Source organism: Nerophis lumbriciformis, linkage group LG18, assembly GCF_033978685.3.
Source record: "Nerophis lumbriciformis linkage group LG18, RoL_Nlum_v2.1, whole genome shotgun sequence".
NCBI lineage: Eukaryota > Metazoa > Chordata > Actinopteri > Syngnathiformes > Syngnathidae > Nerophis > Nerophis lumbriciformis.
In genome coordinates this window covers 37,571,325-37,588,033 of record NC_084565.2, presented here as the reverse complement: position 1 = coordinate 37,588,033, position 16,709 = coordinate 37,571,325, and the positions used below count along the sequence as shown (strand labels likewise).

The 16,709-nt window shown below is 42.6% G+C and overlaps 1 protein-coding gene across 1 annotated transcript; it reads right to left on the bottom strand.

Annotated features, from left to right (window-relative positions):
* Positions 1 to 2,218: 2,218 nt before the first annotated feature.
* On the bottom strand, positions 2,219 to 16,700 carry plppr3b (phospholipid phosphatase related 3b). The gene is made up of 8 exons (XM_061978298.2): positions 16,379 to 16,700; positions 16,021 to 16,108; positions 10,905 to 11,090; positions 10,698 to 10,824; positions 7,741 to 7,930; positions 7,617 to 7,674; positions 7,351 to 7,524; positions 2,219 to 5,549 (listed from the first exon to the last, which is right to left on the bottom strand). The coding sequence occupies exons 1-8, from the start codon at positions 16,567 to 16,569 to the stop codon at positions 4,266 to 4,268; spliced, it is 2,298 nt and encodes a 765-aa protein (XP_061834282.2). The 5' UTR covers positions 16,570 to 16,700; the 3' UTR covers positions 2,219 to 4,265.
* Positions 16,701 to 16,709: the final 9 nt, after the last annotated feature.

The window sequence follows — 16,709 nt, the reverse complement described above, 5'->3', positions numbered from 1 at the left end:
GTGAAGTAATAACATAGAGGCTAATGCCATGACTTTCATTGTGTTTCAGTGTATCTTGAAGGATCATGCAAGTAATTGTTTCTTGTTGATGCTGTAAACAAAATGTGACTGTGCAAACCCATGTGTGTTGTTGTACTGAACACAGATTGAAAATAAACCCACTGAAATAATAATAATAACAATGAATCATTTCTAAGTCTTTGTTAGTCGTTTGTGAAGTGTTGTGCTCGTGCGCTACGTTCGCTCGCATCCTGTGCATCTCCTGGGGGCTAAGCCCCCCCTGTCCTTAAAAGCTAGTGACGCCCCTGTCAACGACCATGAATTCTACATAGAAGTACACCCATCACAGCATTTACCTATATGACCCAAAGTCAACACACACGTTCACACATAACGCAACCTGCTCACTCAACTTTGTGGATATTATTATTTTTTTAAATGTCCAAACACGAAACGTAATTCAAAATCACACCCATTTTTAAAGTCACTGCAATGCATGATGGGAAAATGCAAAATGTTAAGGTCGACATAGAAGTAAACAAGTCAAACTATTACATAATCTTAATATCCAACTACATTAATCTTGAATTATATATCCTTTAGATTAATATTATTATATTGTTACTTAACATGCAGTCAGCTTTCGGCCCCCAAGTCAAAAGGTTTGGACACCCCTGATCTAGAACAGGGGTCCCCAAACTACGGCCCGCGGGCCGAATACTGCCCGCCAGCGTCCACAATCCGGCCCACAGGAAGCCCCAAGTAAAAAAAAAAAAAAATATATATATATATATATATATATATATATATATATATATATATATATATATATATGTATATATATATATTTTTTTTATTATACATTTTTTTAAATCCATTTTCTACCGCTTGTTACTCCCGGGGGCCTCCTAGCTGCTCAGGCAAATATATATATATATATATATATATATATATATATATATATATATATATATATATATATAGCCCGGCTCCCAGCCCCCAAGTCAAAAGGTTTGGACACCCCTGATCTAGAACAGGGGTCCCCAAACTACGGCCCGCGGGCCGAATACTGCCCGCCAGCATCCAAAATCCGGCCCACAGGAAGCCCCAAGTTAAAAAAAAATAAAATAGATTTAAAAAAAAATTATATATATATATATATATATATATATATATACATAGTGTATACATATATATATATATATATATATATGTATATATATACACATAAAGGAATGGCTAAATCAGGCTAGAATGAAGGTTTTAGAATGGCCTTCCCAAAGTCCCGACTTAAACGTGTGGACAATGCTGAAGAAACAAGTCCATGTCAGAAAACCATGCTGAACTGCACCAATTTTGTCAAGAGGAGTGGTCAACAATTCAAGCAGAAGCTTGTGGATGGCTACCAAAAGCGCCTTATTGCAGTGAAACTTGCCAAGGGACATGTAAGCAAATATTAACATTGCTGTATGTATACTTTTGACCCAGCACATTTGCTCACATTTTCATAATAAATTCCTAAAAGAAGCAAACTTCATGAATGTTTTTTGTGACCAACAAGTATGTGCTCCAATCACTCTATCACAAAAAAATAAGAGTTGTCGAAATTATTGGAAACTCAAGACAGCCATGACATCATGTTCTTTACAAGTGTATGTCAACTTTTGACCACGACTGTAAGTGTAAAAAAAAAAAAATCGATACATTATGATTTGTATGTTTTCAGATTGTCCTTGTTCTATTTTTATACAAAGAAAACAATAATAATAACAATATTAATAATAGATTTTATTTGTAAAAAGCACTTTACATTGAGTAAACAACCTCAAAGTGCTACAGTGTATTAAAAATAAAATTAAAATAAAAAGATAATAAAAAATAAATACAAAAATAAAAACTAGAACAGCCAAATAGCTAAAACTAGTACGCATATATCTAAAAAAAAAAAAAAAAGGCTTTTTAAAAAAAAAAAGAAAAGAAAGGGTTTTTAAGCCTTTTTTAAAAGCATCCACAGTCTGTGGTGCCCTCAGGTGGAGAAAACAATCTGAAGTTGTCTTTATTTTTAAGTTATCATGACATTATTTTACGAGTCCGGCCCACTTGGCAATACATTTCCCTCCATGTGGCCCCTGAGCTAAAAGGAGTTTTGAAGAGAAATCCAAATGAAGAATTGTACTGCAAAGCAAAAGAAGACATTTTATTTGATATTTGACGGTGACATGCAGCATGTTTACATTCAATAAAGTTTTTCACATTGAAACTTTGTTTGCTTTGTCTTTTAACGTCAACAAATGTTTTTTGTTTTTTTTTTGCAAATAATCATTAACTTAGAATTTAATGGCAGCAACACATTGCAAAAAAGTTGTCACAGGGGCATTTTTACCACTGTATTACATGGCCTTTCCTTTTAACAACACTCCGTAAACATTTAGGAACTGAGAAGACACATTTTTGGCGCTTTTCAGGTGGAATTCTTTCCCATTCTTGCTTGATGTACAGTTTAAGTTGTTCAACAGTCCCGGGGTCTCCGTTGTGGTATTTTAGGCTTCATAATGCGCCACACATTTTCAATGGGAGACAGGTCTGGACTACAGGCAGGCCAGTTTAGTACCCGCACTCTTTTACTACGAAGCCACGCTGTTGTAACACGTGGCTTGGCATTGTCTTGCTGAAATAAGCAGGGGCGTCCATGATAACATTGCTTGGATGGCAACATATGTTGCTCCAAAACCTGTATGTACCTTTCAGCATTAATGGCACCTTCACAGATGTGTAAGTTACCCATGCCTTGGCCACTAATACACCCCCATACCATCACACATGCTGACTTTTACACTTTGCGCCTAGACCAGTCCGGATGGTTTTTTCCTCTTTGGTCCACAGTTTCCAAAAACAATTTGAAATGTGGACTCGTCAGACCACAGAACACTTTTCCACTTTGTATCAGTCCATCTTAGATGAGCTCGGGCCCAGCGAAGCCGGCTGCGTTTCTGGGTGTTGTTGATAAATGGAAACAGCGGGAGGCAGCGTTCAGGTAAAAAGGTATCTAATGCTTAAACCAAAAATAACAAAAGGTGAGTGCCCCTAAGAAAAGGCATTGAAGCTTAGTCGGGACCCGGGGTGGACCGCTCGCCTGTGCATCGGTTGGGAACATCTCTGCGCTGCTGACTCGTCTCCGCTCGGGATGGTGTCCTGCTGGCCCCACTATGGACTGGACTCTTACTATTATGTTAGATCTACTATGGACTGGAAACTCACAAAATTATGTCAGACCCACTCGACATCCATTGCATTCGGTCTCCCCTAGAGGGAGGGGGTTACCCACATATGCGGTCCTCTCCAAGGTTTCTCATGGTCATTCACATCGACGTCCCACTGGGGTGAGTTTTTCCTTGCCCTTATGTGGGCTCTGTACCGAGGATGTCGTTGTGGCTTGTGCAGCCCTTTGAGACACTTGTGATTTAAGGCTATATAAATAAACATTGATTGATTGATTGATTACGGAAGGCTATGCAAGACTGAACTGGCAACAAAGTAAACAAAAACAGAATGCTGGACGACAGCAAAGACTTACTGCGGAGCAAAGACGACGTCCACAGTTTCCAAAAACAATTTGAAATGTGGACTCGTCAGACCACAGAACACTTTTCCACTTTGCATCAGTCCATCGTAGATGAGCTCGGGCCCAGCGAAGCCGGCTGAGTTTCTGGGTGTTGTTGATAAATGTGCGCCTAGAACATGTTTTTTCCGCCCAAACATGTGTCGCAAGATCCTGTCTCGTAATCTCGCCAACAGAATCTCATGAAGCCGCCGAAGATCTTAAACTGCATGATAAGTCCGAAGTTTGTCACGGAGCTAAGCTAAAAAGCTAAAGAGACAAGTGTCTCTTTTTTTAAAAATGTGTTGAAATTTTAAATTAACACATTTTAACCGCCGGTCAGAAAGTCAACATGAGCGACACAAAGTTCATTTTCACACAAAAATTCCACTGCTTTTTCCTGTATCTGTCTCCTTTTAGTCATAGCCCCGCCCACTCACTCGCCGTCAACAATGATGTCACAAAAAACTGCACGATATTCACCTCCACCAATCAGAGAGCAGCAGGCGCACACACAAACATGCTGAGCATCACCAAGGCAACGGAGCGATCACAACACAGGTAAAACAGCCATTGTACAATCGGTGGGCGGTCCTTCGCAGGCCACGCCCACTGTGTGTCACTCCAAGCGGTGGAAGCTTCCGATAATCCCTTTTATTTTGAAAGCCTAATCCTTCATCCTGCGGCTTTGGAAACTCTTGAAGTGGTTGTCCTCGTCGGCGTGATGCCCATCTCGCTCCAGGAGAACCAGCGCCGTCTTGCGTCTCATCGCCATTTCCTTCCTTTGAGCGTCCGTCAGCACCTCGAACTGTGGCTGGGGCGAAGCCGAGTGCGGCGCGCCGGGGGAGCGGTGTGGCCGGAAGCTGCTGCCGCAGGCGGCGGAGTCTCCTCGCTGGAGGCTGTTGAGGTCGTAGGTGTCGCGCAGGTCGCCGCCGCCCCACTCCCAGGGACGGCCGTTTCGCTCGGAGGGCGGCGCTTGGGCGAGAGGGTGGTGGGAAGCGTGGGCGTCCACGGTGACGATTCCCTCCCGCTGCTTCTCGGGCGTCGGTCGGTATCGCGGAGAGGCGGCGGCGGCGGAGGAGGAGGCTCCGGAGCAGGTGGAGTCCGTTTCTGAGGATTTCTCCGCCGAAGACGAGGACCCCAGCAAGCCCTGCTGCTTGGACATGGCGACCACCTGCATCAGGCGCGGCTGGTTGGCGGCGACGCGGCCTGAAGTGTCCCCGCCCGTCTTCTCTCGGATGGCTTGCCACTTGGCGCGGGCCACAGAGCTCTTTGGTGACACCGGCGGCGGCCCTGCTTCGGGGATCTGAGGCGGTCTTGGGGTCGCTACCGCTTTGGCGCCACTCGGAGGGGGAGTGCGGTTGCGACTGGAGGCAGAGGTCTTGCCGGACAAGCAGATGGGGACCTGGGATCCTCGGTCGTCCGCCTCCGAGCCGTCCTCGCTGGTCTCGTTCTCGTCCCGCGTGCTCTGGCTTCGCATCTCCATGGACTTCTGCTTCCATTCGGTCAAAAGACGCTGCGAAGAGACCGGGTCCATCGGTACGTGGACCGCCTTGAGACGCAATTGGACCGGCTGGATCTGCTGGACCGGACCGGGCGCCCCCTCGCCCACGTTGATGCTGGCTCGCGGCAAAGTGTTGCTGAAGGTCAGCATGGTCTCCTTGGCCATGGGGCTGCGAGGGGCCAGCAGCTCCACGTCCACGCTGGCCCTCTTCAGGGACCCCATGGACGCGACCTCTCTCTGCAGGGGCCCGGCGCCGTCCCGGCACTCCAGCGGAGCCGGCGCCGCCGCTATCTCGTCGTTGCTCTCGGAGGCCGAGGCGGGGCCTTTTTGGTACACCGACTCGTGTCCTCGCTCGGTCAGCGCTCGCAAGGGGTCCGTCAAGACGGGTGGAGGGGGCGGAGCCAGGGCGATGTCCGAGGACTTGAAGTTGGCCACCGCGTGAAAAGCCTACAGGAGGATACAACTTGGTTTAACCTCTAAAGCAGTGGTTCTTAACCTGGGTTCGATCGAACCCTAGGGGTTCGGCGAGTCGGCCTCAGGCGGAGCCTCCGCCGCGGAGGTCAAGACACACCCGACTCATCGTGTAAATAAAAACTTCTCCCGAATCGGCGTATTATGGATACGGCAACAGCAGAAGTCACACTGATTTGCAGGTGTGTAATTTGTTGTGAGTTCTTTGAACAAGGTGATGTTTGCGCATGATTCATTTTGTGCACCGGTAAGAAAAACGTATAACTTTGTCTTGAATTTAAAAAATATATATATATTTTTTTCACTAAAAAAGGGTTCGGTGAATGCGCATATGAAACTGGTGGGGTTCGGTACCTCCAACAAGGTTAAGAACCACTGCTCTAAAGGCTTAGTGGCCACATACGTGGACAGCACCTTTTAGCTCTTATTTCCAAAATTGTGTACACTACTGAATTGGGGTCTTATGGCCACTTATGTGGACACTTATACTGCCATCTGGTGGTGTCAGAAGAGGATAACATACAATGGAATTTGGAAAAAAAAGTGTTAAAAATAAGAATGAGCATGTCACTAAACATGAAGTACACGTTTGTGTACTTATGGACTAAGTATATCATATCAAAAGATGATTCTTAGTTTTTTATTCTAATTAGGGTCCAATAAGCCCAAATAGCAAATATAAATTAACAAAAGCATGTAAACAAACAGCTTGGGCATAAGAGCTTTAAAGGTTGTCTGGGCGACAAGATCCAGAATCCATTCTCAATTCAAACCGACTCTCGCTTGTTCAGCTCAGTGGTTAGAGTGTCCGCCCTGAGACTGGAAGGTCGTGAGTTCGAACCCCGGCCGAGTCATACCAAAGCCTATAAAAATGGGACCTGTTACCTCCCTGCTTGGGACTCAGCATCAAGGGTTGGAATTGGGGGGTTAAACCACCAAAAATGGTTCCAGAGCGCGGCCACCGCTGCTGCTCACTGCTCCCCTCACCTCCCAGGGGGTGTGACAAGGGGATGGGTCAAATGCAGAAGATAATTTCACCACACCTAGTGGTACTTTAACTTGTTCTCTCTAGTCATACCAAAGACTATAAAAATGGGACGCATTACCCCCCTGCTTGGCACTCAGCATCAAGGGTTGGAATTGGGGGTTAAATCACCAAAAATGATTCCCGAGCGCAGCCACCGCTGCTGCCCACTGCTCCCCTCACCTCCCAGGGGGTGTAACAAGGGGATGGGTCAAATGCAGAAGATAATTTCACCACACCTAGTGGTACTTTAACTTGTTCTCCCTAGTCATACCAAAGACTATAAAAATGGGACCCATTACCTCCCTGCTTGGCACTCAGCATCAAGGGTTGGAATTGGGGGTTAAATCACCAAAAATGATTCCCGAGCGCGGCCACCGCTGCTGCCCACTGCTCCTCTCACCTCCCAGGGGGTGAACAAGGGGACGGTTCAAATGCAGAGGATAATTTCACCACACCTAGTGGTACTTTAACTTGTTCTCCCTAGTCATACCAAAGACTATAAAAATGGGACCCATTACCCCCCTGCTTGGCACTCAGCATCAAGGGTTGGAATTGGGGGTTAAATCACCAAAAATGGTTCCAGAGCGCGGCCACCGCTGCTGCTCATTGCTCCCCTCACCTCCCAGGGGGTGTGACAAGGGGTTGGGTCAAATGCAGAGGATAATTTCACCACACCTAGTGTGTGTGTGACTATCAGTGGTACTTTAACTTTAACTTGTTCTCCCTATTGGCAACAAAAGGTGAGCTCACCAGGTAGGCGGCGATGAAAGCTCCGATCAGGAAGCCCACGTAGATGTCGACCGGGTGGCTGCGGTGCTGCGTGATCTGGGTGAGGCCCGTCAGCGCGGCGGCGATGGCGAAGAAGAACACCAGCACGGGCTTCAGCAGCTTGGTGCTGTTCGAGATGGTGGAGTTGAAATACATCTGCAAAGGGGCGGAAAGAGAAGTGTTCCACAGGACCGGTGCGGTTCTCGGGGACCCGACTACTCTCCGATCGGGGTTGCGGTCCAACTTACAGAGACGTACACGGCGGCAAAAGCCGACAGAGTCGCATGCTGGGATGGGAACGTCTTCCTGTGGAGGCGGAAGAGTGTTAGGAAACAAAAAAAAAAAACGGTGGGATGACGGAAAACGGCTCACCTGGCGGCCGTGATGGCGTGGTGGTCGTGTCCGGAGCAGATGTCTTTGGTGATGTAAGCGTTGGTGTCGCAGGCGACGTGCGTGTAGTTGGGTTTGCACACGGTGAGGAAGAACGGAGCGTGGTAGCCCGTGGACAGCTGGATGACGTCGGTGACCAGCGCCGTGGCGCAAAGACCAAACACGTGCACACCTGCGCACACACATCACTCTGGACCAGGGATTCTCAAACTTCATCTAGTGGGTACTCCCCCAAAAAAATCCCTTAATTACAAACGCCAAAAGCAGTGAAGTTGTCACGTTGTGTAAATGGTAAATAAAAAGAGAATACAATGAATCCTTTTCAACTTATATTCAATTGAATAGACTGCAAAGACAAGATATTTCATGTTCACACTGAGAAAGTTCTTTTTTTTGCAAATAATCATGAACTTAGAATTTAATGGCAGCAACACATTGCAAAAAAGGCATTTTTACCACTGTGTTACATGGTCTTTCCTTTTAACAACACTCAGTAAAGGTTTGGGAACTGAGGAGACACATTTTTGAAGTGGAATTCTTTACCATTCTTGCTTGATGTACAGCTCAAGTTGTTCAACAGTCTCCCTTCTGCTATTTTCAATGGGAGACAGGTCTGGACTACAGGCAGGCCAGTCTAGTACCCGCACTCTTTTACTATGAAGCCACGCTGTTGTAACACGTGGCTTGGCATTTTCTTGTTGAAATAAGCAGGGGCGTCCATGATAATGTTGTTTGGATGGCAACATATGTTGCTCCAAAACCTGTATGTACCATCCATCCATCCATCCATCTTCTTCCGCTTATCCGAGGTCGGGTCGCGGGGGCAGCAGCCTAAGCAGGGAAGCCCAGACTTTCCTCTCCCCAGCCACTTTGTCCAGCTCCTCCCGGGGGATCCCGAGGCGTTCCCAGGCCAGCCGGGAGACATAGTCTTCCCAACGTGTCCTGGGTCTTCCCCGTGGCCTCCTACCGGTTGGACGTGCACTAAACACCTCCCGAGGGAGGCGTTCGGGTGGCATCCTGACCAGATGCCCGAACCACCTCATCTGGCTCCTCTCGATGTGGAGGAGCAGTGGCTTTACTTTGAGCTCCCCCCGAATGACAGAGCTTCTCACCCTATCTCTAAGGGAGAGCCCCCCCACCCGGCGGAGGAAACTCATTTCGGCCGCTTGTACCCGTGATCTTGTCCTTTCGGTCATAACCCAAAGCTCATGACCATAGGTAAGGATGGGAACGTAGATCGACCGGTAAATTGAGAGCTTTGCCTTCCGGCTCAGCTCCTTCTTCACCACAACGGATCGATACAGCGTCCGCATTACTGAAGATGCCGCACCGATCCGCCTGGCGATCTCACGATCCACTTTTCCCTCACTCGTGAACAAGACTCCGAGGTACTTGAACTCCTCCACTTGGAGCAGGGTCTCCTCCCCAACCCGGAGATGGCACTCCACCCTTTTCCGGGCGAGAACCATGGACTCGGATTTGGAGGTGCTGATTCTCATCCCAGTCGCTTCACACTCGGCTGCGAACCAATCCAGTGAGAGCTGAAGATCCTGGCCAGATGAAGCCATCAGGACCACATCATCTGCAAAAAGCAGAGACCTAATCCTGCAGCCACCAAACCGGATCCCCTCAACGCCTTGACTGCGCCTAGAAATTCTGTCCATAAAAGTTATGAACAGAATCGGTGACAAAGGGCAGCCCTGGTATGTACCTTTCAGCATTAATGGTGCCTTCAGAGATGTGTAAGTTACCCATGCCTTGGCCACTAATACACCCCCATACCATCACAGATGCTGGCTTTTCAACTCTGCGCCTAGAACAATCCGGATGATTCTTTTCCTCTTTGGTCCACAGTTTCCAAAAAAAATAGAAATGTGGACTAATCAGACCACAGAACATTTTTTCTACTTTGCATCAGTCCATCTTAGATGAGCTCGGGCCCAGCGGAAGCAGACGGTGTTTCTGGGTGTTGTTGATAAATGGCTTTGGCTTTGCGTAGTAGAGTTTTAACTCGCACTTATAGATGTAGCGACCAACTGTAGTTACTCACAGTGGTTTTCTGAAGAGTTCCTGAGCCCATGTGATGATATCCTTTACACACTAACGTCGCTTTTTGATGCAGTACCGCCTGAGGGATCCAAGGTCCGTAATAACATCGCTTACGTGCGGTGATTTCTCCAGATTCTCTGAACCTTTTGATGATATTACAGACCGTAGATGGTGAAATCCCCAAATTCCTTGCAATAGCTGGTTGAGAAATGTTGTTCTTAAACAATTTGCTCACGCATTTGTTCACAAAGTGGTGACCCTCGCCCCGTCCTTGTTTGTGAATGACTGAGCATTTCACGTGGGCTGCTTTTATACCCAATCATGGCACCCACCTGTTCCCAATTAGCCTGTTCACCTGTGGGATGTTCCAAATAAGTGTTTGATGAGCATTCCTTCAACTTTCTCACTCTTTTTTGCCACTTGTGCCAGTTTTTTTGAGCCATGTTGCAGGCATGGTTCTACCATGAATCAATTTAAGTGGACCCCGACTTAAACAAGTTGAAAAACGCATTCGGGTGTTACCATTTAGTGGTCAATTGTAGGGAATATGTACTGTACTGTGCAATCTACTAATAAAAGTCTCAATCAATCAATCAATCAAATTTCAAATGAGCTGATATTTGCAAAAAATAACAAAGTTTACCAGTTCGAACGTTAAATATCTTGTCTTTGCAATCTATTCAATTATATGCAAATCATTGTATTCTTTTTATTTACCATTTACACAACGTGACAACTTCACCGCTTTTGGGTTTTAGTATAAAAAAGACATCAGCCTTGTTTTTAATGAATACTTAGGCCTACTGTGCTACTGTATTTTATTGCTGGTTATTCCGGTGGTACAAAAAAAGTTTAGGACGCGTCCGGCAAGTGTGTGGAGGGCGCCGTACCCACAAAGCGCACGGTCCTCCTCAGGAAGGAGTTGAAGTTGCAGCCTCCGGCGTTAATGCTCCCTTCCGCCCGCCGCACTTTGGTCCGGGTCTGCAGGAAGTAAACGAAAGCCTCCACCAGCATGATCTGCCGCCACAACCAATCAGTCAGGAAACACAACCCCCGCCGTGACCCCCCCGCCCCCAGACGCCGGCCCCGACAATTACCGAGGCGGCCGGGCCGGCGAAGGCGAGGCTCAGCAGCATGAGCAGCGGGATCATCTCGTCCCCGCCGTCCACGTACGGCTTGCTGAGCTCGCGGTCGTGGCAACGGAAGCCGACTTGCGGCGGCCGCACGACGTCCGTCAACTCCAGGAAGTACAGCGACACCATGGAGGAGGCCACGATGGGCAGCTGCGAGCGGCACGCCACAGTCATGTTACATCCACTAATATGAACTGTGTGTGTGTGTGTGTGTGTGTGTGTGTGTGTGTTCTTGTATTTCTACCCTTCTTGAGACATCAAGAAGGAAAAGTATCTTCCATAAGAGGAGGTGTGAACAAGTGATGACATAAATCATGGTCTCAATAACATTGCATCTAATAGACAATGTCTCATTTGCAAATCTATCAAAATGAGGGTGGTCCCAAAAAGGAGGGATTTTTCAAATTGATTGTGTGTTGCTTTTAAAAGTGCTCCCCCTCTGGCCAACATATGTAATAACAAGTGTGTGTAAGAAATTTAAATGTGCCCCCATTATTTATTTAAAATAAAATAAATAAAATAAAAAATAAAAAAAAAATATATATAGAGAGACATGCTGTAATAACCTGAAGTAAATAATAAAGATTGAAAACCAGTTACAAACAAAAAAATTCAACAACAAAAAATTAACTAAAAGCAGTCTTTTTCTCACAGTGTCGACTTTTTTCTTATAAAATTGGGAACGATTTCTCAAAATATTTCTCTTTCTGTAATATTGCAATATTTTCTTGTAAAATTATTACTTTATGTAAATGTTAACGCAAAATTGCGACATAAAAATCTGACTTGTATCACAATCTTGCCAATTTTTTTGTTCTCGTAAAAATAGTGACATTTTTAGACTTAGACTTAGACTTCCTTTTATTGTCAATCAAATTTGAACTTTACAGTAAAGATAAGAACAAAATTTTGTTGCATTAACTCATGGTAGTGCAGGTTAAAAGAGCAATGAGGTGCAGATATAAATAAATAGATTACTGTACAGATAAATATATTGCACGTTTATGGATGTATGTTATATTTTCTTTATATTCTAGCCAGTTAATCAATTTTTGGAGTAAAATTCTGATTATTACTGTAATATTGCCAACATTTTAAAGTTTTCTAATAAAATTGTGACTTTATTCGAGTAAAATTACGACTCTTTTCATAAAATCGCCAAAATGTTAAGCTTTTCTTGTGAAACTGCGACTGTTTTTGAGTATAATTCCAACTTTTATCATAACATTGCACAAATTTTCAGTTTTTCTTTGACTTGCGTTGAGTAAAATTACGACTTTTATTATAATACTTATTACAATTTCTTGTGATAGTGTGACCTTTTTCTTGTGAAATTCCATCTCATTTTTCACAACAAGTAGCATAGTATGTATATATTATTCATGTTGTAAAAACACATCCTTATATATCTAGAAAGGGTGGTCCTAAAGAGGGAGGCATTTTTCAGAGGTCTCAAGAAGGTAACAAATACACGAAAATGTGTGTGTGTGTGTGTGTGTGTGTGTGTGTGTGTGTGTGTGTGTGTGTGTGTGTGCGCGCGCGTGTGTGTGTGTTCTTGTATTTCTACCCTTCTTGAGACATGAAGAAGGAAAAGTATCTTCCATATGAGGAGGTGTGAACAAGTGATGACATAAATCATGGTCCCAATAACATTGCATCTAATAGAGAATGTCTCATTTGCACCCCTGCTGGTGACATCTATCAAAATGAGGGTGTTCCCAAAAAGGAGGGATTTTTCTAATGGACTGTGTGTCGCTTTTAAAAGTGCTCCCCCTCTGGTCAATATATGAAATAACAAGTGTGTGTAAAATTTTTTTGAAGTGCTCCCCCTCTGGTCAACATATGAAATAACAAGTGTGTGTAAAAAATTTAAATGCGCCCCCTTTGGCCAAAATGAATTACAAAAATAAATATATATGTATATAGAGACATACTGTAATAACTTGAAGTAAATAATGAAGGTTGAAAACCAATTACAAACAAAAAATAAAAAAATGAATTAACTAAAAGCAGTCCTTTTTCTCACAATGTGTCGACTTTTTTCTCATAAAAGTGGGAGCGATTTCTCAAAATGTTTCTGTAATATTGCAATATTTTCTCATAAAATGACTACTTTTTTATGTAAATGTTAATGCAAAATTACGACGTTTGTCATATAAAATTCTGACTTGTATCGCAATATTGCCAATTTTTTTGTTGTTCTTGTAAAATAGTGACATTTTTAAAGTAACATTATGACTTTTGTCATAATTTTGTCAAGTAAAAATTCCGATTATTATTATACTATTGCCCAATTTTTTTTTAACTTTTCTTATAAAATTGTGACTTGTCGAGTACAATTACGACTATTTTCATAAAATCGAACGATTTCTCAAAATGTTTCTGTTACTTTAATATTGCAATATTTTCTTCTAAAAGTATTACTTTATGTAAATGTTAACGCAAAATGACTTATCACAATATTGCCCATTTTTTTGTTCTTGTAAAATAGTGACATTTTTGGAGTAAAAATTCAGATTATTATTATAATATTGCCAAAATGTTTAAACTTTTCTTATAAAATTGTGACTTTTGTCGAGTAAAATTACGACTCTATTCATAAAATCGCCAAAATGTTAAGCTTTTCTTGTGAAACTGCGACTGTTATTGAGTAAAATTACGACTTTTATTATAATACTTTCTTGTGAAATTGTGACCTTTTTCTTGTGAAATTCCGTCTCATTTTTCACAACGAGCTTTTTTAAAATATTTGCATAGTATGTATATATTATTCATGTTGTAAATACACTTCTTTATATATCTAGAAAGGCTGGTCCTAAAGAGGTAGGCATTATTTACTTATCTCAAGAAGGTAACAAATACAAGAACATGTGTGTGTGTGTGCATGTGTATGTGTGTTTGTATTTCTAGCCTTCTTGAGACATCTTCCATATGAGGAGGTGTGAACAAGTGATGACATAAATCATGGTCCCAATAACATTGCATCGAATAGAGAATGTCTCATTTGTGGTGACATCTATCAACATTAGGGTGTTCCCAAAAAGGAGGGATTTTTCTAATGGACTGTGTGTCGCTTTTAAAAGTGCTCCCCCTCTGGTCAACATATGAAATAACAAGTGTGTGTAAAAAAATTTAAATGCGCCCCCTTTGGCCAAAATTACAAAAATAAATATATATGTATATAAAGACATACTGTAATAACTTGAAGTAAATAATGAAGATTGAAAACCAATTTAAAACAATTATTAACTAAAAGCAGTCTTTCTCACAATGTGTCGACTTTTTTCTTATAAAATTGGGAACGATTTCTCAAAATCTCTCTGTTTCTTTAATATTGCAATATTTTCTCGTAAAATTATTACTTTTTTATGTAAATGTTAATGCAAAATGGTGACATTTGTCATAAAATTTTTTGACTTGTATCACAATATTGCCATTTTTTTGTTGTTCTTGTAAAATAGTTTTTAAAGTAACATTATGACTTTTGTCATAATTTTGCCAAGTAAAAATTCTGATTGTTATTATAACATTGCCAACATTTTTAAGTTTTCTTATACAATTGTGACTTTTGTTGAGTAAAATTTCGACCCTTTTCATAAAATCGCCAAAATGTTAAGCTTTTCTTGTAAAACTGCGACTGTTATTGAGTAAAATGCCAACTTTTTTCATAATATTGCACAAATGTTCAGTTTTTCTTGTAACATTTTGACTTGCGTCGAGTAAAATTACGACTTTTATTATAATACTGCCAAAATTCTAAGTTTTTCTTGTGAAATTGTGACCTTTTTCTTGTGAAATTCCAACTCATTTTTCACAAGAAGTTTTTTTTATATTTGCATAGTATGTATATATTATTCATGTTGTAAATACACTTCTTTATATATCTAGAAAGGCTGGTCCTAAAGAGGTAGGCATTATTTACTTATCTCAAGAAGGTAACAAATACAAGAACATGTGCGTGGTGTAGGTGTATGTGTGTGTTTGTATTTCTAGCCTTCTTGAGACATGAAGAAGGAAAAGTATCTTCCATATGAGGAGGTGTGAACAAGTGATGACATAAATCAATAACATTGCATCTAATAGAGAATGTCTCATGTGTGGTGACATCTATCAACATTAGGGTGGTCCCAAAAAGGAGGGATTTTTCTAATGGACTGTGTGTCGCTTTTAAAAGTGCTCCCCCTCTGGTCAACATATGAAATAACAAGTGTGTGTAAAAAATTTAAATGCGCCCCCTTTGGCCAAAATTAATTACAAAAATAAGTATATATGTATATAAAGACATACTGTAAAAGCTTGAAGTAAATAATAAAGATTGAAAACCAATTACAACCAATTTTTTTATTTTTTATTATTAACTAAAAGCAGTCTTTCTCACAATGTGTCGACTTTTTTCTTATAAAATTGGGAACGATTTCTCAAAATCTCTCCGTTTCTTTAATATTGCAATATTTTCTCGTAAAATTATTACTTTTTTATGTAAATGTTAATGCAAAATGGCGACATTTGTCATATAAAATTCTGACTTGTATCACAATATTGCCAATTTTTTTGTTGTTCTTGTAAAATAGTGACATTTTTTTAAGTAACATTATGACTTTTGTCATAATTTTGCCAAGTAAAAATTCTGATTGTTATTATAACATTGTCAACATTTTTAAGTTTTCTTATACAATTGTGACTTTTGTCGAGTAAAATTACGACCCTTTTCATAAAATCGCCAAAATGTTAAGCTTTTCTTGTAAAACTGCGACTGTTATTGAGTAAAATGCCAACTTTTTTCATAATATTGCACAAATGTTCAGTTTTTCCTGTAACATTTTGACTTGCGTCGAGTAAAATTACAATACTGCCAAAATTCTAAGTTTTTCTTGTGAAATTGTGACCTTTTTCTTGTGAAATTCCAACTCATTTTTCACAACAAGTTTTTTTTATATTTGCATAGTATGTATATATTATTCATGTTGTAAATACACTTCTTTATATATCTAGAAAGGCTGGTCCTATAGAGGTAGGCATTATTCGGAGGTCTCAAGAAGGTAACAAATACAAGAATGTGTGTGTGTGTGTGTGTGTGTACCTCCACAAAGTAAAAACATGGCAGCAGCGTGAGACTGTCCTTCGACCACTTTTTCTTCATCTTGTCTGACGGCGAGCTCATCATCATCCTGCAGCAAATTGCACATGTGTGACGTCACGTGCCATGTGGCCATATACACCTGCATATATGCGCACCTCGCAGAGGGGGCGTGTCTTACCACAAAAGGTAATAATGAGTTACTCCCATGCATGGAATTGGGCACGTAAGCGATTCATCAATAAAAAATCTAAAAAATCGATTATTACTAATACATCGTTTTGGTGGCACGCACGCGCGTTCACGTTGCAGTGAGGTTTGGGCGGTCTTTTGTGCAAGTGTGGTCACGCACGCGCCTCACCTGATCAGATGCTTCGATCCCCCAGTCACCTTCAACCGCAGCTTCCCGTCGGCCACCGGCTGCTTGCCTCCCCGCGTCCGCTCGGTCGCTCCGCGTCGGCTCTGCGGCGTGCGTGTGCAAGTAAGCAGGCGGTGATGATGCACGCTCCCGCGCACTGCAGCGTCGAGGTGTGCGCGTGCGCGTCGCGGCATTCAGGTCGCCGATGTCCGGTTCTGTCTCGTGACGTCACGGACACGCGGCGCCACGACTCACGACAAGTGTGGCCGTGAGAAAAACACGTGACGTCACTGCCCGCGTGATGAGATGGAAGGCGTCTCGTGACGTCATGTGA

What these genes read in the sequence shown, in the direction of transcription:
- plppr3b (XM_061978298.2), bottom strand. Translation starts at nt 16,569, where the DNA reads ATGCCGCGACGCGCACGCGCACACCTCGACGCTGCAGTGCGCGGGAGC. An exon ending in TCGCCGGCCCGGCCGCCTCG is followed by an intron (nt 10,825 to 10,904) that starts GTAATTGTCGGG and finishes TTGTGGCGGCAG; the next exon opens with ATCATGCTGGTGGAGGCTTT. An exon ending in GAGGACCGTGCGCTTTGTGG is followed by an intron (nt 7,931 to 10,697) that starts GTACGGCGCCCT and finishes GTGTGTGCGCAG; the next exon opens with GTGTGCACGTGTTTGGTCTT.